At 31.2% G+C, this 26,393-nt stretch overlaps 1 protein-coding gene across 6 annotated transcripts; it reads left to right on the top strand.

Moving 5' to 3' along the window:
- Positions 1-2,656: 2,656 nt before the first annotated feature.
- On the top strand, positions 2,657-24,585 carry LOC126740769 (adiponectin receptor protein). 6 transcript variants are annotated; one of them, XM_050446929.1, is made up of 9 exons: positions 2,660-2,789; positions 2,855-2,881; positions 7,447-7,639; positions 9,965-10,070; positions 14,884-15,032; positions 15,165-15,297; positions 21,100-21,350; positions 21,585-21,800; positions 24,148-24,585. In XM_050446929.1, exons 3-9 carry the CDS (start codon positions 7,487-7,489, stop codon positions 24,355-24,357), a joined length of 1,218 nt encoding a protein of 405 aa, XP_050302886.1. In that variant the 5' UTR covers positions 2,660-2,789; positions 2,855-2,881; positions 7,447-7,486; the 3' UTR covers positions 24,358-24,585. The 6 variants fall into 6 exon arrangements, with proteins under 6 accessions (XP_050302891.1, XP_050302889.1, XP_050302890.1 ...); XM_050446930.1 differs by having other exon boundaries at positions 2,677-2,796; XM_050446934.1 differs by having other exon boundaries at positions 2,657-2,881; positions 9,965-10,064; positions 14,908-15,032.
- Positions 24,586-26,393: the final 1,808 nt, after the last annotated feature.

The raw sequence follows: 26,393 nt of genomic DNA, 5'->3' as shown, positions 1-26,393 counted from the left end.
TTAAATTAGATTCAATTAACATTGCCGCTTTCTAAAAAATATAGAGCAGACAATAAAATCTAAACGAAAAGCGGTACCAGTCAAATCAACATTTTTTAAATACATATTTGAAGTTAAATATACCAGAGCATGTGTCCACATTAGTTCTTCAAACATAAAATGCTTTTTTCGGAAAAAGATTTTCTGATTTGAATATTTACTAATTTTTGTTAGATTAATTGGCTCTTAATTGTCCCTCCCCCCTCTTATCGTTTGAATGCGTTTATATACAAATTTGAAATTTGGCACACATCATTAGCAACCTAAATACTTTTTTTTGGTTTCTACTAGTTAATTTGCAAAACTTCAAAATGGCAGCGGGACGCCGCTTAGAAAAATAAAATTAAATATAAAGGTTCATGCGATACATGGTTTAAAAGCTTCCACTAAATGATTTATAGTTCAAGAATATTAAGTCATTACTTGTACCCATAGCAAAATGACAGCCTTTCAAAATCTTATTCTTCGCATTTTTATTTCTATTTAAAATAATTAGGTAACACAGAAATGTAACTATTTTAGTATAAAAGATGATGAAAATTTGCACCATTAACTTCAAGACTTAAAATACTCTATTGGAGAACTCTTCTCGAACATTTTGGAAAGTGGCAACATCAATATTGCGAAATGCATCAATTATTCTTTGACATAGATCGAAGATAGATTCTGGCTGGGTGACGTAGACTTTTTGTTTCAAGTAACCCCATAAAAAAAGTTAAGAGGTGTAAGATCTGGGTGGCCACTCGGTAGGCCCTCGACGACCAATCCACCGATTAGGGTAAGTATTAGTTAAATATTCTGTAGCATATTTGCTAAAGTGAGGCGGTGCCCCATCTTGTTGAAAAACTGTTTCCAACTCAAATTCATGAGGATTGTCTTCAATAATCTCAAGGATCAGTAGTTCTACTGCATTTTCCAACCTGTTTAAATAAAGATCCCCTATCAAATCTAAAAAGAGAGACTCAACAATGTGATTCCCTAATATGCCAGCCCACACATTTATTTTTTCTGGGTAGTGTGTGTGTGTTTTACGAAATATGTGGGGATTTACGTCGCTAGAATAACAGACATTTTGTCTGCAGGCTGGCGTCCTATTCTCTCGGTCATTAGTTAACAGAATTCCATACGCCGATCAGGATCATCTTCCATCACTTGATGAATCATCTTAAAACAGAAACCATTTTAAACGGATGAAATTTATATTTTTTAACTACCATTTTCACAGTAGCAGAAGATACATCACACGTGTCACTTCCACAACTGTGGAAGTAGACTGTTGTGGATTAGTGCTGGGCGATGTTTATTGATGTTCGATGTTTTTGCCTTCGATGTTGTGATTTTTCTACCTCGGTTGGACGTCTAGAGCGTTGAATCCGGGAAATCCTCGCGAGTCCCGTAACTCACTTTAGGAGACTTGCTGACTGACAAGTGCCAAGTTATTTTTTTGTTTGTACTTTCGTTCGTGAGTTTCGTGGTGTATTTTTAATTTTTAGTAGTTTGTATTGTATTTGTATGCACTATCCAGACCCAGACTAAGTTTCAATTTATAAATGAAGTGTTTACTATTTAATTTGGTTAAGTCGGTCATCGATGTTTTCCTGACATCGACGTTAGGAAAGCATCAATGTTTAATTGCGATGTCCCAGAACTATTGTGGATCTCAATAGTTTTTTTTTCAAACAGTTTTTAACAAGATGGGGCACCACCTCACTTTAGCAGAAATGTTAGAGAATATTTGACTAATACTTACCCTAATCGGTGCATTGGTCGTCGAGGGCCTACTGAGTGACCAGCCAGGTCGCCCGTTGGTTACACCTTTGGACTTAATGGGGCTACTTGAAACAAAAAGTCTACGTCACCCAGCCAGAATCTATCTTCGATTCGTCAAAGAATAATTGATGCATATCGCAATATTGAAAGTTCGTGAAGAGGTCTCCAATAGATTATTTTACTGTCTTGAAGTTAGTGGTGCACATTTTTAACATGTTAAAATAGTTACATTTCTGTGTTACCTAAAGCTTAATTATTTTAAATGGAAATAAAAACGCTTAAAATAAGATTTTGAAAGGCTGCCATTTTGCTATGGATAGAAGTAATGACAATGACGTGAATTCATGGCGTCCCGCCGCCATTTTGAGTTTTGCAAAATGAGCTAGGGACGTAGGGACTAAGAAGTAGTATTTAGGTTGCTGTATGTGTGCCAAATTTCAAATATTTATATAAACGCATAAAAGGGTGGAAGACAATTAAGAGCCGCACTGTATAAAAGAGATTGGTTGGTGCTTAGAGCAAATTCATCTCCCGACTTAAATAATGGCTTGACGAAAGCTTTACTGAACTCCTGAAAACGTATAACATTGAAGTTAATGAATAAAGTGAGAAGTTTACTACTTTAAAGAATATTTTTGGTGAAATTAATCGATCTGGCATCACTGCGACTATCACTTTGAGATTTCATTACAAATAAAATTTGTAGCACGACTTTGTGTCTACACTGTAAAATAATTCCACTAAATCGCATTAGCGGTTAATGCGAAATATATATACGTGTAAACCTGGTTAGTGACATGATGCCACCAGCTGATCAAAGAACTAATTGACATTATTTTGACATTTGTTTGTTATCACTCATGCGCTCATACTCGTCCTTCGCTGACGTTCATGTCGATTTCACTCTTCACTCATTCACTCCCCTTGTCGACTAAAGGCAATTTTAAATTAATTTGGATAAAAGTAACAGTACTCTAGAGGTTTTGTGTAAAATTATTATATGATGCTAGGTGCCTAATAATAAATTAGTCAACATTTATTGCAGCACGGTCTCTGCCAACAACACAAAGAGGTAAGGAATCAATGTTGTATGGTTTTGTGTAAATTCTACTCCTAATGATTGATGAGTATCTGATATAATTTACATGTAATAATACCATGGAAAAAACTAGTATACCTATTACCTATTTTTAATTTATGACTTTTTTTGCATTGGCTGCCCTGGATTATCTCATAATTGACTTTCATGCACAGGTTCAGGAAAATAGTAAATTATTAAATGATAACTTATTTTTTCACTGATAAAATTTGCGCACCATTATATCATTATTAGTTTTTGCAACCTTCTTATCTAAACTAGGAGCTTCCTTTATTTGGGTTATTATTGACCCCAATTTTTCTAGAGTGTATACTTTGGACAATTAAGGGTATAATTATATATAGTTATACTCTTCACAGTTATTAATTCAGAGTATGTTCTTTTTTTTAATCTAATAGTTATTATTGTTCTTACTAGACCAAGCTAGCTGATTCATTGGGAATTTTATAAAAGAACATTATTTCTCTTTGATATTGGTTGTTAATATGAGAGAGCAAATGAAATATTACTAAAAGGAAATATTCATTAAATCATCAAAAATATAAGTGATATTCTTATAAAAAAAAACAAATGTATTTCAGTAGTAAACAGTTATAAAGGATAATGATCTGTTGTTCTTGATAATCTTGAAAATAGTCAGCTAAGTTATAAAATGCCTTGTTTCTAAGCAGTGTTGCAGATTTTCTGAATCATTTTAAAGTTTTTGCTGTTATTATGAGAGATGTTTAAAGTTCTGTATAAATAAATAAATTAGTGGTTTTCTAGCCAATTTACTTCTTTTACTTTATGTTGCTGTAGACTTTTTGCTTACAAGGAAAATATACCTTACATTATCAAAGGGAATTAGAATTATTTGATAGTTATGAGGCCCAAAAATATATATTTACCTAAATAATACTAATAATAACCTTTAATATGCAATATCTTACAATGTTTATATAAAAGGTAGTATTTACCAAGCTTTCTCCATACTAATGCTTCATATAAATACAAAAACTATACATTAATTTACATTAGGAACTCAAAACTATAATGATCAATGAGCAATCTATATTTTCTTTTGGGTTCAAATTTATATAGAATTTGCATTTGTTTCATCAAAGATATTAGAATTTAAGAGATAAATCTCATCAAAAGGAATCTGAAATATAATGTCATTTGATGGTTGGGGTTATGTAAAGTGAGATATTTAGTGACAAACAGTTCAAGCATGTAACTTGAGAGAACATTTAAATTTGTATATTAGGCCACAGTTCTAATACAACAAATATAAGTTTCATTTTGTAGGTAAATTAAATGTACTGTCAATAAACTTCTTAGTTTAAAATATACTGATTCTGCTAAAGTTTTTGTGTCATATGAACTCCAACAACTTTTTACCAAGGTGGTTATATCAAGGTTTGTTCTGTGTCTATTCTGCAGAATATATCATTAACTTACAATATGAAGAAATTACACATAAAGTTTCTTTATTTGGCACTAAAAGCAAGACCATAATTAAGAAACCAATTAAGTATTGCAGACAAATCACCATTCATTATTTGATTGTTTTTACTGGCATTTCTGTAATTAGTTCTTTCAAATGGCTACTTTGAGAATCTGGTGCAGAAATGTTCTGCAAACTATTTGAAAAATGTGCTATCTGTCTACAACTCACATCATGTATATTCACTATGTAGGCTGATCCACATCAGTCTACATAGTGAATATAGTGTAATATATCTAATTTATACTTAGCCTAATATATCACATCAATCCACACCCACTTTGTTGGAAAACTGTGTTGGAAATCTATATATATCCTAGGAGAAACTGTTCACCTTTAAACAAATTTGTTGTGGTTACCACCACTATTACTGAAATCTATCATAGGCTATCTTGTCAACATTTCTTGCCCACATTCCTATCATATAATGGAAAATTTTTTTCGGATAGTAGCACCACAGATTTAACTAGCTAACATAGCTAACGCTTGCGTTAGCTAGTTAAATCTGTGGTAGCACAAATGTCTTTGCATCATATGTGTAATGATCTGAGCTAGAGCTGATTGCTGTCAGGGCTTAGCAATTCTAAATATTCTACCTTTGTATGTATTTGAATGTTTTCTTCACATCAAGGAAAATATTTACCTTTACAAGAACCATATGAACCTTCATGATTATCCTTCTAGGAATAGCAAAGATCTGGTTCCAGACTTTATCAATTTTTGAGAGGGCCAGATGTGTATCAAAAGTCTTGCAATAAAGTTCTATAATTCCTACCACATACTCTTATAAATCTTAGTTTCACTCAGTCTTATGAAAAGTAATTAGGTTCCACTTTTAATATGTTCCCACTTCTTTCTTTAGTTCTTTTTGTGTTTTAATATTATTTTCCTAATATAATTTTTTAACATTTGTCAAAATTAAAACACAGTGTAGTTCCTAAGTAAATGCAATACAACTTAGAAATAGTAGACTCAGGTCAAAGCATTGGTAACCTTTTTGCAGACAATTTTTTATCAGTTTTTAATTTGAAAATATTGGTTGACAATGCACCAAGCTTTAAGCTTTCAAAGTTTTGTTCTGTTTCCAATATTGTCATCTCATCTTCTGAAATTCAGAAGATTCCTGCCTTCTGAAATCCCTGTAGGAAGATTCTAGTAAGGTTGCTGTACAAGATGGAATGTCCAATTGAGTATTAAAATGAGGTGCTCATTCTATATATTTTTCTCTGATTCTAGATTTTTCTCCAGAATATACGAGGTCATGTGACACTATATCATAAAACCTACGGTCAAAATGATATCCAAAACTACCAACCCATTAGTATTAACTGTACAATACCTAAATTATTTGAACATATTGTTGATATAATGCTAAAGACACATTTCAAAGAGATAATTGTAAATTGGCAGCATCTCTGGTAGGTCAGTCAACAACAATCTTTTAAAATGTTACCTTTATATCTGGTACTTTTGATAACATGTCGAAATACACTCTATTTACTGATTTCAGCAAAACATTTGATAAAGTGAATCACTCAACTTTATTAGCAAAGCTGTTCGGGTATGGTGTCACTGGTAGATTGTTCTCCGGGGTGACCTCATATTTTGATGAGCAGAAGTTTATTGGCTCCTTTTTTTCTCCATTTTTAACAATGTCTAGGGCTTCCCAGAGGTCTCATCTGAGACCATTTTTTTTTACATTTTCTTTAATGATCTTTGAAGCCAGTTATCTTTCAACTACTTGCTTTTCACTGATGATATGAAATTGTAGGCCACTATTAGAAGTAGACAGGATTTGGTCAGTTTACAGAATGATGTTGACACAGTTCTCTCTTGGTGCTTGGATAAAGTCATTGAATATGGACAAATGTTGTGCAGTTAAATTTACCAGGCCTCTCAATTGCATGTATTTTCTTTTGTATAGTATTGTTAAAAAAGTGCTTAGGACTGAGTCCCTTGTAAAAGCGGCTTTGACTCCAATAGGATGCTAGGTTTTATTCAGCAGATCTGTAAAGACTTTTGAAATGGAAACTCTGTTCAAATATGTTACATATATAATTTTAGGTCTATGTTAGAATGTTCTTCTATAATTTCATTCCTTAGTACCCAAGTCACATTGATAGATGGGAAGCCATTCACAATACCAACATAACTTTATCCCATGAACATTAGGCTAATCTGCTATTGCAAATAAAAGAGCATAGTTTGTAGTTATGCTTTTTAGTATTTGTAATGAATACTATTTGAGGTTAGTTAAGGGTCTTAGGTATAAGTATGTATCAATTGAAATATATATTTTTATAAGTAAAAAAATAAATAATAAAACTAAATTAAAGGTATAACCTCATTCCTTAACAAACTTAAGGAGCACTTTATTATGTGTCATGCTGTCAATTTTTTAAACCTTTTATTGAAAATTCAAATTACTTTTTTATGGCTTCATAGTCTGCCACCTCCAGCAATATTGCTTAGAGTGCTTAGACCCAGATTAAAATATTTTGTGGCCATAAATAATCAGTAATAGTATTGACAAATAAACTTGACCATTTCAGAAACCATAATGATCTTCACTTTAATAATAAAAAAATCTGTTTTTGATGCTAAGACAAATTAAATGTTGGTTAAAAATAGACAAGACTGTTATTATTTACTTGAAAGGTAAAGAAAAAAGAATGAACAAAATTGCATGAACTTAGTTAAAATAATATATACTATTTAGTAAAAAAGTTGGTCAACTATTTATATAATAGACTGCTCCATCATTTATCTCTGTCTGTATATCTGTTGATGTTGGAAAAAAAACTTTCATTGTATCAATTCACTTTCATTATATCATTGTTTAAATGTATCAATCAATCAAGACAACATTTTCATCTACTTTCCTATAAGCTACAACTAATAAATAATACTTGGACTATAATATAGATAATGTTAACTTTGTTATTACCATTATTGCCTGCTATTAGTCTGTCATAAAGGAAACATTTTTTTTTTAACTTTAACACACAATATAACATAATTAGCATATTATACATAGCATTTAATTTTCAAGGGAGGATATAGAACAAAGAGTAACAAAATTCCAGTGAACCATGTCTCAATCATACTACAGTGATGCAGAGGACTCCCTGCCAGACACTGACACTGATACCGGAGGTTTAAGGAAGAGGAAAATCTGGGATCCTGAAACTGAATCAATAGCTTCTGAAATAAAAGACCTTTTGGATGATGATGTAAATTCATTGGTAAGTTGGTAGAAGGATTAATAGAGATTCAATTTAAAAATGTTGATAATTACAATAATTTACCAGAAATCTAATAATAATGACAATATTTGCATACGAAATTTTTTTTAAAATTAATATTTAAGGCAGCTTAGAATTTTGGACAAATTTTCTAAAGCTTTTATTATGTAAATTAAATAATCTGAATGTCATGAAGAATACTGATGGGTTTTAACCAAATTTTCAGTGGAAAATTACCAATAACTTAATCTAAATAATCAGAGGATATGCTCATGTTTTAGTGTATGTATATCATTGTTTATTGCATGCAATGTAATAAAGTTAATTTTTATTTATAAAATATTTATATCTGTGTAAGCTAAGCAAAATATTTTTAACTATATTCTTTTTAAAACAATAACATCAACCAATACGCTAAACATAATTCAGGTCTTTATCTATACTAAGTGATTTTAACAGTAAAAACTTGCCAATTTGTTACTCTAGATACAGATGTGGAAATCACAATTTTAACTATCAATTTAAATGCAGAGCTGGAAAGGTATAGCTAGAACTATTTGGGTTGTAAAATGATTGGCTCTGTTGAATCTAAATGAGCTTGTTAGTTAAAATGACAAAAATGCTGTCTTTTGTTCCAATTACGTCTTGGTGATGTTTGTTTTTCTCTTTAAATGTGAAATATATACTATTTTATGATAAAAGTGTCTTGTCATGATAACAATAATAAAACAATTATAATATTAATACAATTATAAAGTACTTAAGTAACATTCCCCTGCATTTTATTAGAGTAGAACACATTTTACCAAATAAAACTTCGGTAGGAAGGGTTAATAATATACAAGTCAGTTACGTATATATGTGTAAGCGTTTTACGCAACAGAATTCATATATATAATTATTTTAATCGTATTTATCGACCGGTCCACTTCAAATTGCAGATTATAATCAAGGAAAGTTTTAAATTTAGAAATCCGATTCTGCATTATTTAATTTGAAGTGGCACTCGTATTCTTCTGCTTTATAAGGGAAGGTTACGTTCTACATTAAAAGCGTGATTGCGGTCACGTTAATTCGTTTCCTGAAGTTCTTGTAATTTTTTTCCTCTTTTTTTATTTTCGTCAATTCGTTTCGGTGGTCCAATATTTAAATTGGTTTACCGGTTATAGTTATTAAAGTCCAGGCCACTGGAAGATGATTGAAATGGAGAATTGGTGTATAAATAACTTTCTGAAACTTAATACAGATAAAACTGCAATCATACACTTTAATAAAGTCCAATCTAATGAATCCCCATATGTCAAGGGAGTCGATAAAACAATTCCAATAGTGGAATCCTTTAAATTTTTCGGGATGCATGTTGATCCATTGTTAAATTGGGGTCAGCATTGCAAGACACTAATTTCCAGACTAAACAGTAAATGTGCTCTGGTCCGCAGACTCAGATACAATTTATTCACTGACACCATTAAATTGTACTATGTGACTTGCATTCAGTCAATATTCAATTATGGGATTTTATTTTGGAGGTTGTCTATTGAAGCTTTGGGTGTGTTTAGAGCACAGAACGGCATCATTAGATGTGTTTTTGGTGTTTTACCAAGATCTAGCTGTAGGTTTTGACTGCTCCATCTTTATATTTTTTGAGGCGTAATGACTTACGCATTCCTCTACATCATTCAGCTTTTTTTTGAAAGAGGGTCTAAGTTCAGGGCGGTAAAGGCCTACTGCTCTTTGCCATGGTGCATTAGAGAAATAAACAGTGTTAAAATGTTTAGGGAGGAAACACTGAAATACCTTCAAGATAAATGTCTTTATGGTTTTAATATGTGGTAGATATTACGGTACAGTGAATGCATTGGTATTAGTACTATTAGTTGTATTTTTTCTTTTATTTATATAGGTAAATAAATCTCTTATTAACTACTAATGTGTCTGGTTGATGTATCTTAACTTTACTTCTATCTACTAACTATCTTAAGTTTTTATTTTATCTTTATATAGCATATTTTGAATTTTTTTACTCGATTTTAATTCTGTTAAGTGTGAAGCTGTGAAGCATTATACTCGTATATATTTTATTATGTTTTTAAAGTTTATCACACACAGCACTTTGATGGTGCACCATTTTGAAGTTGCTTTATGATTAGATATCATTTTGTTGGCAATAAAATTGTCCCAATGAAATGATATGATGTAACACAGAGAACATACCAAAATTTTTCAATATTTTCATTTCTTTGACAATTTCAGGTCTTTGACAAATTAACCTTTAAAATAAATATAAAAAAGCTTTTATTAACTTATTAAAATTTATTATTCCAGGTAGAAGAGGACTGCATTGGCTGTCCTCTACCATCTACCCCCGAAGACGAGAATGTTCTCGATTCGGAAATGAGTGACGTACTTAAAGCGGCCGTCCTAGGTACAGGTACAGTAGTGTTTGCTATTTTTTCCATCATCCTTGTTTTGTGTCGTATCTTGGATCATCTCTGTGGAAAAATAACGAGGTTTGAGAAGCATTTAAATTTGCTAAAATTCTAATATATATTAATTTTGGCTGATATGCTTAATAAATATTGTATAAATTAAGCTATTTCCAAAAAATCCCAGTTTAAAGCGCTATGGAAACATAAATTAACAAAATAAAAAAAAGTGGTGAATTAAAATGAAATAGATATTAACAGATATAAGATGATACTCGACAGCACGTGTTTCTGATTATTAACTTCTTCAAGGCGGTTCTAAAGAGAAGTAACATAAGGGACCACTTGAATTGCCTATCTAGTTTTAGAATTCGTATAATGCATAAAAAAAATAATTAATTCATCTGTTGGTCGTTTTTCTAAATATGTATTATCTGGCTAAATGAAGTTTTAGCTTATAACCTTTTTCTTTATAGAATCTCTATAGATTTTTTGTTAACAATAGTGTGAAATGCCTTGAAAAAAAACTTCTTAAAACAGGTCTAGACATAAAGGAAAATGTGAAATGATCAGATAGGTTTTTCGACTGTTTTTTTTTCAGAAAAATATGCTGATATATTCCATATCTATAACAATATCTAAATTTTGTGTTCATAGATTGACTTCTTTGGAGGGAAAAATTTGTATGGAACTATGCCTATATTATATCTTTAAACTGTACCCGTTATGCAATAGGAAACCAACTAACAAAAACATGTTCTTGAGTAAATATTTAAAAGAACAAATTTGTTTCATATTGCATCAAATTTAAAAAATATTTACGTATTGTGTAGCACAAAATAAGCCGAAAACGATAATAATTAATAATCAAAAAAATTGTATACCGATAATAATAATTATTGTTTCGGTAATAATATTTCCTCTGATTAATTAATATATATTCTGGTATATGAAACCCCCGCGGCTTATAACTATTTATTTGTTTTTTTTCTGATATTGTTACGGTCTGGTTTCTTTTACAATGTTTCATTAAAAATATATTAAATTCATGATCAGAATAAAAATGTATATTCATTTCTCATGAATAATACATTTATTAAAAACTTAATATTCAAATATTTACTCTTTGAATTATTTTTTAAGAAAATCATTGTTATCAGATTAAATATTTGTATCATTCTTATAATAAGCATATTGATTACACGAATTAAACTTCATTTATTTAGGAATTGTTTAACAGAAGATCAAAAATAGACCAAAAATGCAGCTTCCTGCTCTGACTTATTTTGGACCTCCGTAGGTTTTATTATTATTTTTTAATTTTATTTTTATTTATCTATTCCATAGACATAAAAATACATGTATTGGAATTGTCAATATGAGTAAAGTAATTTGCAGTTATAGTTATGTAAAACAAGTATCCTAACATAAAAAGATTAAAAAAAAAACAGAAACTACATAATAATACTAATCTAACATAATTATCAAACAGTACAATCAAAAATCTCACCAAAAGAATTAAATGGATTCATAGCCAGTACACACTTCAATTTTTATCTTTAAGTTGGAGAGCAGGCAAATGGTTACGAGGTTCTCTTTGACCTTGTGTTACCCTGGCTGCTGGTATGTATAGGTTGTCTGATGTTCTTGTTGAGTATTTATTTATATAACCACACTTTTTAAGTTGATCCAAATTTTTAAAAACATAGCAGGCACAGTGTAATATGTAGAGATTTAGAACTGTTAGAATTCTTTCAGAGTTAAAAATATTACGGCGTTAAGTTTCCCTAAAAGACAAAGAAAAGATTGTTCTGAGAATTCTTTTTTGGCATACAGGAACTGCACTAATACTACTGGAGTTTCCCCAAGCAAAAATAAAATATTTTTAATCTTTCCTTAATAACATATTGCCTAAGTTGTAAAATGGCAAAATTTCTACTACTCAATTTAGAGCATACACTTTGAATGTAGTTGTTCCAAGATAAGTACTGATCAATTGTAATTCCCAAGAAGTTGGTGGAATCTTTTTTTATGAGGATTGTTGGTTTATCCTTAAGAAGTAGGCTACAATCCTGCTCTAATTGGTGTAAAAACTAAAAAGTTGGTTTTTGTGCTATTGAGGGAAAGACCATTTCTATTGCACCATTCACCTAGATCCATCAAACACTGATTTGCCTGTGTACACAGTGATCCATAATCATGCTCACTTACAATAGTAGAGGTATCATCAGCAAAAAGTGTTATATAATTTCTGTTTGTAGGGGTAGATCATTTATCAACACTGAAAAAAAAATAGGCCTAAGCAGACTACCTTGTGGTACTCCTACCCTTATAAATGTCTAGTTTGAAAAAGTAATACCATTGCTGCCAGATTATGGTTTCCCCAAATATTTCATATATTCCTGTATATACAGGGTGATTCATAAAGAAATGTCAATACTTTAGGTACATATTCAGGACCCAAAAACAAACATATAAGTCTATACAAATGTGGGTCCGCAAGGTGTTTATTTCCGAAATGCGGGGTGTTAAATTTTTTATTTAATTTTTCTATTTTTTAAATAAAATCTATATTAGTTTAAATATTGGAGTAAAAATTGGTATCCGAGCTTTTTTGGTATGACGAATTCGAATCTAATCTTAAGATGGCCCTTATTGCAGAGGGCGCCACCTACATGTCTTTTTTTTTTGTACGTACATTTTTAAGTAGATTAAATAAGTCATTTTTATAATATACATTAAGATATACATGTTAAAAGTTGATATAAGCAACCGTTTTCGAGATATTTGGATTAAAAAAATTACAACATCTAGTTTATTAAATAAACAAAATGTACTACTAAACAATATGTATTTTAATTATCAATACAATTATTGGTCTTAAATTACGTTCAACAAAACATAAGCTAGGTTTCCAAATTTTCAAAAATCCACCAATGTTGCTCTGTGAATAGATTCAGGCGAATTTTGAAGAGTTTGTGCCGCGTTTGTTATCCGATCTAGTAATGCTTCTCTTGCATTTACTTAAGTGGAATATACCAGCGATTTGAACCACTCCCAAAGGCAATAATCCAAAGGATTAAGCTCTGGCGATCTAGGTGGCCAATTATACGGTCCACCCAGACTAATCCATCGGTTTGGAATGTTTTGGTTTAAAAAATATCTTACAGGCACACTGTAGTGTGCAGGGGATAAACTTGTAAAATGTAATTGTACATTTTGGATGTAAGAAACTCTTGAGTAGAGTTAAATATTGAGTGGTAGAATTTCTAATTTAAATTTTAGACACAAAAAATTTTTCTTCTCTTTAGCATTTTAAATCACAACCCTCAACCCCATTTGGATATTTAACTATTTTAAATTTAAACTCGTTCTACTGTTGATAAGTGAGAAAGGAAAATCACACCAATTATTTAAGTAGTTTTACTTAAATAGTAATTCAGGTAACCCCGGAAAACTTATATTAAAAACTCTGGCACTGGGTGATTTTACTTAAATTTTAAAATATAAGTAAGTTTATTTTTAAAATATGATCAACGAAGTTCTGATAGTTGGTAGGACCAATCATTTTCTACACACTTTATTAATTTTTCATGCATTTTAATTATTTTCTTTATTAGCTAATCAAACCTCGCTTATTTTGCAAATCCTCTCACGTAGGTATACTTAACACATTATTTATATATATGAAAACAGTATTACACTTTTAAGTTGTTCTTTCAAATTATTCAAAACTGATCAGAAACAAGTTTTAACGTTTATAACCAATATAATGTCTTAAAAATAATTACTCAAATTCAACAAAAATCTTAATCAAAACTCCTGTCGATTCTTATTGTGGAAAACTTGAGATTAGAATTCATAAAATGATTAAGTTAAATTGGGTCATACAGGTTATTGAACCATACTTCTGTATCGATTTACCACCATTTATTCATTAGTAAAACTTACCTTCACATTTTCTCACATCCATATTTATTAATCCATCATACATTAATAAATCAACAACATATTTGAGTGGTATTTTTACTTAAAGATATCATTTTATAAAAATGATATGTAAATTAGCTTAAATAACTATTAAATAAGGTCATTGGTATCGTTATCTAAACCAAAGTAAACTCCTGCGATAATTCAGAATGAGTAGACCTTATTTTTTATATGAATTGTGCCTTCTTGTCCTTTATTATTCCGAAATTATTTAATTAAAATCTATAATATATAGTTTAGTAAGTCTAATATTAAACATTAAACAAGACCAAGATAAAGACATTATTGATGTCGGCAATATTAAAATTTAAAACGTGAGTTTATTTGACCTCACATCTAATTAACTTAGCAAGAGGCATAAAACATTAAAACACATTGACGATCATCTTTTATCAACTTTCCAAAGAAATACGTATTTTTATCAAGAAACACAAAATCTCTTGGCGCACATATACTCAAGTGCGGTTTGAAAATCTGCTTTATTATAGAACAGTGCTAGCGACTTGCACATGGTTTTAAGCATGCATTTTCATACAGAAACACAATTCGATTCATTCCTCTTTAATTATTTTAATTTGCCGTTTTCACTTAGTCTTTGTAAAAGTAGATAATTAGGGTTTTGTTTGGCAACAACAGACTAGTTAGAACTTCAGGCAAAAATAGAGCTTGAAGTACCTATTAAGAAATAAAATTTAAGTTTGTGTTTCAAAGTATGTGCTTCAAGGTTGTCAAACAAAACTGAACAAATATTTAAACAATTCAAAGATTTTCACAGCGGTATTTTTTCTCTCCCATCATCCCTTCTAACCACTTCCACGATCACTCTAGCCGCCTTGTTACCAAAATTTTCAGGCGACGAAATAGATATTACCACTCTGGCACAGAATGCGGCAACACAAGCGGAAAATGTCGTTAGGAAAATGATTGCAGTCGGCTGGAGCGTCTGTCACTTTCATCATTTGCCCGAATGGTTGCAGGTACATTTTAACTCTTTAGCTAGGAACAACATTATTTTTAATGTTTTGATTAATAAAACACTTATTACATTATACATTTGACTTATTTGACCATCTCCTTTTGGTGGACATAAATTTACTAAAATTTTTCAGGATAATGACTTTTTACAAAGAGGACATCGACCACCACTGCCCAGTTTTAGAGCTTGTTTTAAAAGCATTTTTAGAATTCATACTGAGACTGGAAATATATGGACCCATATGCTTGGCTGTGTAGCGTTTATAGGTAAGCAAGCATATTAGACATAATAAGCATACGAAAATTATCTCTAGAAGCATCACGAAATGCATCTAAAACAATGGTTCTATAAAAACTACCTATGACACTACGTCGTCAGTTTAGAGCGATGTGTGCCATAGGAGTAAACGAGAAAACTGAATTTTTTACCCGGAATTGGTAAAAAAAGACTAAATAGTTTTTACGACTTTCTTAACTATTATAAATTTTAAAAACACAATTACGATTAACTTTGTGCCGTACAAAAATAATGGTACCGAAAATACAATTTTGTTAGATTCAGAAATTTCCTTGGCAAAAATGGGCAATTTGTTACTGTACAATATTTGTATAGTTGGTTTTCTGCATTTTTTAGATGTCTCATCTAGCAACGCGTAAATCATTAATGGTACAAAGAGTGGGAAACACGAGTTGGAACCTCTGCTGTAGATTCACGTGTCAGGTGTTTATCACAAAATGTGCTGCATTGATTCCAATGTGTTAGTATTGGGTCAGTACTTGGTGACGGTAGAAAATGTCACCTGATCAGTAAATAATTTTTCGCCAAATAGACTATGGTCTGCGCAAAATTTAGCCTGCATAGTTAAACAGTATTTCATTCTTCTCTAATCATCATCTGGTTGTAGCATGTGCAAAAAACTTGGTTTAAACGGTTTAGTTCCATGTCTTTTCAAACATGTTAAAACTGTACTCTTCCGTCTACTATCTAAAGCTTCTTAAAATGACTCCAACAGCCGGAAATAATTTAAAAATCTCTCATTCTGTTGATTTGCCGGCTTATTTTCTCTTACCACTGAACACCGTTAGTTAACCATTCGATTTACGATTAGACGCCGTGGTGTACGATATTAAGTGACCAGAATTGAATTGATCTTGAATTCTCACAACAGTACGTACAGTACGTAGATGATACGCTCTCGCGTACCATCTACTAATCTCACTTCTACTTTTTCTGCTTAACTTAAACGCATATTAATTCTAGAACTGCATAAATTTTATTAATCTTAACACCGTAACAGTCACATATCAACATTTACGACGCGTGCCTTAAAAATAATATTATTTTGTTTCCGTGACTGTTTTTGAATATTTATACTCTTTGCCGCTAACTTATAGAGAGAATTTGTATATTCAGCTAGATGGCGCTTCGATCCATAATGCTGCACCTGTAAGGAGATTGGTCAATGAACATTTTCAAGATAAATAGATTGGTCCCAATAGCCCTTTTGTAGCATGGCTCGCTCTATCTCTAGACACCTTTGGATTTCTTTCTGTACGGTGCTATCAAAAATAAAGTTTATCAAACCCGTCCACGAACATTAGAAGAATTATAAACTTGAAGACAAGCAGGTGAACAAATTTCTAGACAAGAATTACAAAAAGTGGTTGTGCTTATGAAATAGGAAAATGTATGAAAAATGCATTAGAAATGATGGTGGTTTGGTCGAAGATGTTGACTTTTAGTTTTTTTTTTATCCAGTGGCGTCAAATTTAGAACATAAGTATCTTGGGTAAGAAGGATTCAATATATTTTAACAGATTTAAAATAAATAGTGTCCTAAAGGTAGTTTATTATTAGGTAGTTTATGTGCGCCTTATAGCCATACAGCGGCCTCCTACTAAAAATTAAAAAGAGCGCTTAACAAACAACCAAGATATTGGTTTGTATCCATCTTAAGCTTGTATCCCCTGTATATATATTATGAATGATTTTTTTTTGTATGGTATTATAAAAATATCATTAATTCAGGAATAGCATCAATAGCATTTAAATTTAAGCCGCATCAAATCACCCATATTGTACCACTAAGAGGAGTGGGGTTACGACCCGGGTTTTTCACTTCCTGCACCACCAAATATGTATGGCGTTGCGAGATAAGCCATCGAAAAATTGACACAAAGTCAACTGTACAAATACCGTATAGTGACATGTCACCCATTTTGGCCTGAAAATTTCTTAAATACAAATAAAATACTCTGTACATTTTTACTTATTCTCTATAATATATTATTATTTTAGAGAAGGCATTGTTGGAGAGGAGGCCATTAACAAAAACAAAAAAACCTTTTTGTTCAAATGATGACGTTTTGATTTTTATAGTCGTCGATTTTTTAAATCGTCCTCAACACACTTACTTGACTTTCGTTTTTTTAGTCGCGAATTACGGTACCTAACCAGTACAAGTTCAAACTTGAGCAATGGAAAGGTGCAAGGTGCAATCGAGTTAATGACAAGTTATTTATATCTAAGTTGTAAAATATTATTTATAAAACGTAATAAAATAAAATGTACTTTTTAAGCTGAAACCATGGTACAACTAATAGAATAAGAATGTATTTTTTGGCATACTGGGAAAAGTAAAGGCCATTTTAAGGAGAGCGGGCTTCAAACAAGAATTTTTATATCATTCTTACCAATTTTCAGCACGCAGGTACTGAATAGGCTGAATAGGCTAGTAGTTATGAATAATCTCTGTGTTTTATATTTCTGTGTTAAATTGTTGTTATATTCTCTGTGTTAATATTTCTTTAGGAACTTCATTCAGTACGTGCGCAATTCTGCAGGAAACTTATTCTGTAAGCTACATTTCATTTCCTAATGAGGCCACATTTAGCGTTAACGACTTTCTAAATATGCTTGAATATACCCAATATCGTGAAAAGTTAAGTGTATGGACAAAAATCTACAGCCTAGTTGAATGGCAAATTATAACTTAAATTTTCCTCACAACACGGGTGGGTCAATGGTACTAGCTTTAATGGTCTTATGTGCTGTTCCTGTCTGAAGCTTAAAAATGAGATGGCTACCACAAAAAGGGGGCACCACCGACTCTTGATTTATTTACGAGAAAAAATTTTATTGGCAGTTAAATTGACAGATGCAAATAAATTGAATGGCCGTCTAAATTGCTATATCTATACCCAGTATACTTTTACGGTTGGGAGTATTTAAAAACTGTTGTGTGTACAGTGTGGTGACTTTAACTGGAATAAATTCAGTTAAAACTATTCAAATTTTATCTCGCAAAATTCCTGAGACCCGTCAATTTTTATTTTTTTTCACATTTCAAGATAGTTTTTGTATTTTTTCACCTACAGGGGGGGTCCAAATTAATCCCAACTTTTTTTTCCAAATGAAAAGCCACTTTTTTTAAACTCTCATTGAAAAGAGCCCCTTTTCCTGATTAAATTTCCCTATTTACTTTTGTGATTATCTAAAGGAGAAATGCGAAAAAAAAATAAAAACCATTAAATTATTAAAAACCTCGAAATATTTTGTGTTGGTAAATTTTTGGCGTGTTTGTTTATTTTATTGGTAAGAGACATTTCCTGACATTATTGTAATGTCACTGTTAAAGTGAATTTCAACCAGTTGTTAAATAAGTTAACTTATATTGAAAAAATGCCTTATTTATCCGAATCCCACAAGATTGAAATCTTAATGATGATTGGTTATGGGGACAGAAGTCGTACTCAGCTAGAGGTTGTCCACTTATTCAGGCAGAAATATCCAGATTTGCCACCTATTAACCAAGGTACGGTTAGTAAAATCGAAAGCAGATTTCGAGAAGTTGGGCACGTGAGGAATGTTTCAAGACAAAGGTCTTCTAAAATCGATGAAAACACCCAATTAAATGTATTGTTAGCGATGGACGAAAATAACGGTAACTGCAGCCAGAAGAGTAGCTCGCGAAAACTCTATTCATCATAAACCTGTGCTAAAAATTTTCAAAAGTGCAAACAAACGACCTTATAAAATGCAACCCGTTCAAGAGTTATTGGAAGACGATCCAGATCGCAGAGTTCAGTTCTGTGAATTAATGATGAACGCCATTGACGAAAATCGCATATCTTCGTAGTGGATCCTTTTTTCTGATGAGGCTACATTCACCCTAAATGGCCATGTTAATAAGCAGAACTGTCGCTACTGGTCTGACGAGAACCCACACTGGGTAAGGGAAACTAATACACAATATCCCCAAAAAACTAATGTTTGAACTGGCATAATTGGCAGGCAAGTTATAGAGCCCATATTCTTCAATGATACTTTAACTGGGGAAAGATATCTAGAATTTCTTGAACATGAACTAGTTCCTTACGTGCCTTATATCCGAGTCAGTTCGATCCAGATTTGTATGATGAAAGAATCTGGATGCAACAAGATGGTGCTCCCCCACATTATGCCCGTAATGTACGCCAGTATTTAGATGACAATTTTCCAAACAGATGGATTGGTAGAAGGGGTGCAATCGAGTGGCCGGCACGTTCTCCCGATCTCACCCCACTTGATTTTTTTCTGTGGGGACATTTAAAAAGTCAAATTTATATGAGCAAACCAGAAAATCTAGACGAACTCGAAGAACGTATTAGGCAAGAAATCCGACAAATATCTCCAGAAGTGTTAGAAAATGTCAGAAACGAATTTTATTATCGTCTTGGGCTTTGCCAACAAGTAAATGGTGCTCATTTTGAGCATCTTATACATTAAACGCAACTTTTAATAATTTAATGGTTTTTTTTTTCGTATTTCTCCTTTTTTTTTATCACAAAAGTAAATTAATTTTTAATAGGGCAATTTAATCAAGAAAAAGGGCTCTTTTCAATGAGAGTTTAAAAAAAGTGGCTTTCCATTTGGAAAAAAAAGTTGGGGTTAATTTGGACCCCCCCTGTAGGTGAAAAAATACAAAAACTATCTTCAAATGTGAAAAAAAATAAACAAAAATCGACGGGTCTCAGAAATTTTGCGAGAAAAATTTTGATTAGTTTTAACTGAATTTATTCCAGTTAAAGTCACCACACTGTATACTAAACTCACCAACTTTTATGATTATAAACAGAATTTTAAATGCAGTTCAAGATACTCAACATGCGCACTTGTCACACAGATCACAAATACGATAAATCAGAAAAACTTTAGTCTTATCAGGTACCAAATTTTTGCTATTGACCGTCTCTTACGTGCTGCTCCAGGACATTTTTGCTCAACCCTAAATACTGAATCAAAACACGATTTGAAATTAGAAATTTTAAACTAGTAAAAGTTATAGTTATGGTATAATTTATTATGTTTTAATACAACTTTGTTTAAAAGTAATTAAAGAAACTTTAGATAGAACTTTGTGTATTAAGCAAGGTGATATTAAATTATTTTATTTTATGGCTATCATAAAATGTATTATTTTATTTTTGGAGAACTTTATTCGCACACACATTGTTAATAAAAAAAAATCACATGATTACATGCGAATTTTTGTGCTATAGGACAGGAGTGTTCAAACAAATGTTGTCCCAGTTAAAGTACTATAAGTACTGATATTTTAAAGATAGAAAATTGGTAGTCATCAATAGATAAAAGAAAGATAGGGCTATACGTACATAAATATTATTTTTATTAAAAGCTTCTGGTCAAAATAATAGTAGTGTACAACATCAAACCAAAATAAAATCATTGGCCTAGGACCCTTCCTAAAAAACACTAAATATCGTCTGGTACAAGTCTTTAGGAATAAAAAAAAATGTCGTGTTTTTAATGGTAACGTGTTATAGCATAATAAAGTTTAGGTAATGAGTATGTAAAATATACCTTCATAATGTATTTTTGAACATTTGAAGGCAACCGTTATTTTTCGTCACGTTGAGTTTCAGCTTATGGTATTATATATGGTAAACTTATGGACGAACTTATTAATAACACTTGAACTAATATTTTGTCGATAAGAACAATTCTAAAGTATTCCATTGTCTGGTTTTGATTGATGATAAAACATAATATATCCGCTCCTATTTCAGGTATAGCGATTTATTTCCTGATGCGCCCGACCCTGGAAATAGAACTGCAAGAAAAAATAGTTTTTGGAGCCTTTTTTGCCGGAGCGATTATATGCTTGGGTTGTTCCTTTATCTTCCACACCGTGAACTGTCACTCCCGATTCGTAGGAAAACTATTCTCTAAACTGGATTATTGTGGAATAGCTCTATTGATCATGGGCAGCTTTGTACCATGGCTGTATTATGGATTTTACTGCCATTTTAAACCTAAGGTAAACTAATTTTTAAATTTAAAAAGAGAACCACTTTCTATAAATAACATTAGGAATTAAGGCTATATAATTATAGTAATAGACTAATAGATTTATTAAGCCAAATGTTGGCTAATTTTTTTAAAAATGTAAGCTTATGAAACTAATTCCTCTAAGCTATAAAGGCTACTTAAGGTAAATCTTGTTCTTGTGGTCCTAAATATTTAAAAAAACTTATATATTTTTCCTACTTAGGTTATTTACCTGTCAGTGGTATGCGCCCTAGGAGTAACTAGCATAATGGTTTCTTTATGGGACAAATTTTCGGAATCTGGCTGGAGGCCCTTTAGAGCTGGGGTATTTATGACTTTTGGATTAAGCGGAATAATTCCTGCCATTCATTTTGGGGTCGTCGAGGGCTGGTTTACGCACGTTAGCCAGAAGTCACTTGGATGGCTTATTTTAATGGGGGTAAGTTTTCATTACATTTTTATACTTGATAAGTAAGTAATAAGTTATAGGCCCTATGTCCAGACGGTTGCGGGCAATTTACAAGCGCACTCTCGTATATTCTGGCAACACATGAACAAAGTTAACAGGTCTTCTGGTTATTCTTACTACATATACTCTCGTAATAGAGAAGCTTTTGTTGCTAGGGGCTGCATCAACTTGTTCGTGATTATTTTTTTTGATTGATGGTTTGAAAAGATACCATTCCTATTCCCGGATATCTGTTTTTGAAGAACTTTACCACTTGTCACCACTTTTTTTAAGTGGTAATGACAGTTTACAAACTTCTATTCTGAGAGGCTGCGTGTGTAGTATTTCATATACCTGCTTAAATTGTTTAATCTATTTCTGAATTGCGGAGTTTTTTGAAACTCTTGGTAGTATGGTTATGTTGTAGCTATTTTTAAGACTGGGGTTAGGAGAATATTGAAAACTAGGGCTGGATGTACCCAGTCATTGATTGCAATAATATTCGATAAGGCGATTTCAGTTGTCTGCTGAGTACAATGCTGCTATAGTCAATGAGCAGCATGGCTTCTGTGCGGCTTGTTCTACAGTGACTACCGAATCTTGATTTATTTTCCAGAAAATTTTTTATTGGCAGTTAAATTAACAAATGAAAATAAATTGAATGGCCTTCTAAATTGCCAGATCTAGACCCACTATACTCTTACGGTTTGGAGTATTTAAAAACTGTTGTATATAGTACTAAACCCAACAGCTCTTATGATTATAAACAGAATTTTAAATGCAGTTCAAGACATTCCACTTGCACAGTTATAGAGCATAGTTTCTGGCTTTAAAAATAGGCTTTGATATCCATGCTACCTTATGTCTAGTTGACGCTCTAGTCACCATATGCCTGATATTCTTTTCCACAACTGAAAATCCATCCGAGTATTATCAAATGCTATGTCTTTGTGTATGTTGGTCTACCAATAAATGTTCCCTAATGCAAAAACTAATGATTTTATGATCAAAAACATCCTATTCCTCTGACGGACCGTGCAATTATACGGCGTGTTACAAATTCCTAGTTCACTATTGGGATCTCGGAAATATAAGAAATAAGAAAATGGTTAAAGTTAGGTAAATTTAAATTTATATTTCTTGTTGAAGCTCTGTTAGACCACCCCTTTTGTACGTGGAAATAAAGTTTCGAAGAATCAACTATTTCTTAAGATGCGTGCCATAATATATAGGTCGGTATATGGTAACAATTATAACAATTTTGAATTTTGTCAGTGTGTTTTAATTAACATGGTGCAGACTTGGCTCTCATGGCGTACCCTAAAATCGGTTTCGCGTTTATATTATACTGTAGTTCTTGTTATTATTCTATTTGCTATATACCGTTGATCTTTTGTTTTATTTACTTTCGTCTGAACTTTTGAACAATAAAAATGTCATTTTGGCGGCCTTTTGATACTTTTGATAATAAATCGAATAGTTGTGGTAAATATTTTTAGGCATTGTGTCATTTTCTACCTGAATATATTTTAAACCTGAATTACAATTTTTAAATACAATATACGTCGTTAATAGATTAATATATCTGCTTAATAAAAAAAAATTACAGTACTGTTAAGATAAAAATTCAAGGTTAAATAGCATTGACATTAAAATTAATGAGTATTTTATTAGATATTTTATTTTTTTGACAATTTTTGTAATAATTTAAAAAAAAACTGTGTAAAAAATATGTGTCATTAAATCTAACCATGACTTTTGCATGACTTGATAAATGTTTTTGTTGATTGTAAAATAACATATTTACTATAAATATATATTAAACCAGATAAACAAAAATTATATGCACGCCAATGCCTCATAAAGAAAACGCCGCGTGCTAAACGTTTTTAGTTTTTATGCTTGTCCAAGTAACTTCACCTAAACTATAGAAATATGGTGTATTTGGTTTATGCAAACATCACATTGCTGATACCCTTTTTGGACACCTTGTATAAGGCCCACTTTTTTGCCTTTGAGACCACTGGAACTCGTTTAAAATATTCCGCTTCATTTTATTTTAAATGAAAACAACCTTGTTTTCTTTATTAGCTTTTAAATAAAAACAATCCTTTTCTTTCAGTTCTTAAATAATTTTAAAATGTAATGTGTTTTTCGGTTTAGTAATATTTCTTAAGATTGGGTTGCGAATCGTTTCTGTAGCAAACCCTTTTGAGGACTCTGTATTGAATTGATTATTAAAATAGAGTTTTGGCTAGTGTTAAAACTGTTTTGTGACTTAAGTTAATATTAAAAAGTTTGCAAAAACGAAATATAAAAATGGTTAAAATTATTTTAGGTTCTTTACATCGTTGGAGCTATGCTTTACGCCTTACGTGTCCCAGAACGATGGTTTCCCGGCAAATTTGACATCTGGTTCCACTCACATCAGATTTTCCACGTGTTTGTGTTAGGGGGCGCACTCGTGCACTACCACGGTATATCAGAGATGGCGATGCACCGAGTTACCATTGGGCAGTGCGAGATTCCGAATAATTTGATCTATTAACTAAACTGTAGTCTGTTTGTTTTTTAAATCAATTTTGCAGATATCGGGTAATACTGTTAAAAAAGGCAATCCGAACTGCCCGAGGTGAACACTTGGTACGAGTGATCATTTTGGGAAGGGTCGCTAACTACTTATACACAGGGAACCAAAGAAGTGTTTTTATTGAGTATATTGATGTCTTCGAGAGAATTTTTGCGATCTGAATATACGAGAGCAGAGAGTAGTTTCTCTTTTAGTTTTAATGTGTGCAATTTTACAATAGAAGATTTGGTGGGAACGAAATCTTGTTTGTCCTTGAAAACTTTTTTTAAAACTTTACAGTTATATATATTTTTTACAAACCGGTTTTTGCAATTAAGGGATAAGTTGACATTAACTAAAACTTTTTTAACAATATATTCTATTGTACGGTTACGATCGGTGTAGTTTACTTAATCTGAAATAATTTAATTAATTATTTCAGATCTAGTTTGTTATGTTTTCTCCTTTAATGAACTCTTTTTGTTATTCTTTGTTAATGTTTTTTTTTTTCATTGGGTGTGGCTTTAGATTATAATAAAATATATTCTAAATATAGGCTATATTACTATTCACAGGGTGGTTTTAAATCTTCACTTGACACTTTTACATAACAACTTTTTTCTTATTCCACCCACTACTCTATAAAATTGAATATAAGACTACTGCATAAGATTTATCAAAATAAATATTTAGAAATCACATAAAAAATAATAGGATAAGAACTTCTTTTTATTATTATAGTGATACAAAATTAATTATAAATTAAAAAAAAAATAATATATTTTGCTATTTATGGTATAACAAATTGCAAAGACTTTAAGATTCATGAGTATACAGGATGTTAATTAGTCTAGGAGATAAAACGTCGTAAAGATCAGTTTATTAACTAATAGAACACTTTTTTTTTAAGTTGATTTATTATTTGATAAACCGCTTTACGGAAATGTAATAAATAATATATTTAAAAAAATCGATGAGAGCTAGAACAATAATAAAAACAAAATGGAAATTGGCAGACCTCTTCCAGTAATTATTAAAAACAAGTTTTAAATTTGGATTTTTTTAGCTCTCTGTACAATCTAATTCTTGGCATGTACCATGTAGTGATATTATAACTTATTTAATAAGAGTAATAAAGATAGATTTATAAGTGTTTTTTTCTTTTGTTGTTGAATATATTTATGGAATTGAGTGTTAGCTAATTTATTTCATGTCTATTTCTAATTAATCATAAACAAACATTATTTTGTTTAAAACAGGTTGATGGTTTCGTGTATTCCAACAATATTATATTTCAAAATAGCATTTGATACCATATTAAATGAAACTTTTCCAGTTCTCATCTTATTTAGTACAATTTGTCTTAGTATTATTAGTGTTCTTGTTTTTTAGGGTGAATTCCCTTAAATAATTTTAATTTTTGGTTTACAATTGTTACTTATTTAATAAGGGGTTTTCAAAAAAAATATTCTTTATACCTTTTGTTTGTTTCGATACTAATAACGACACAATAATTTCTTGATGATTCTTATGAAATGAAACTCGAGTTGTTCCAGTTTATTTCTATCAACATTATTTTTATGTCGATCAAAATAATGTGTGAATTTATTTTGAAAACTCGTTATGTCTTAAAGAATCCTGTAATGTTATGAAATAAATTTTTAAAGAAGATTCTACTGTATCTTTCTTTGGGGCTTATACCTAATAGCTAACATAGTATTAAATATTGTTCCAAGTTTATGATTTTTAACCCGCCTTTATTAGCTCAGGTTGTCTCTATGTTTGTATGTATGTAACGGAATCTTTGAGCTTAATTTTCACTAAAAGTGTGGTCAACTTGAAACTTTGCGTACGTACCAAGGACCGATGACAATGTAATAATTTGATAACAGTTTCCAATTATCCTTATTAGGACTGCCAGGATTAATAAATTCTTTTTTTTTAGATCCTCTGTAGGAGAGTAAAAGAGATAAAGCCTGCACTCTCAGATTTACTTTTACTGGTTTCTGGAGTCT

This window comes from Anthonomus grandis, chromosome 9 (genome assembly GCF_022605725.1).
Source record: "Anthonomus grandis grandis chromosome 9, icAntGran1.3, whole genome shotgun sequence".
NCBI lineage: Eukaryota > Metazoa > Arthropoda > Insecta > Coleoptera > Curculionidae > Anthonomus > Anthonomus grandis.
Note: the sequence above shows the minus strand (reverse complement) of the source record. Positions and strands in the feature narration are given on the sequence as shown.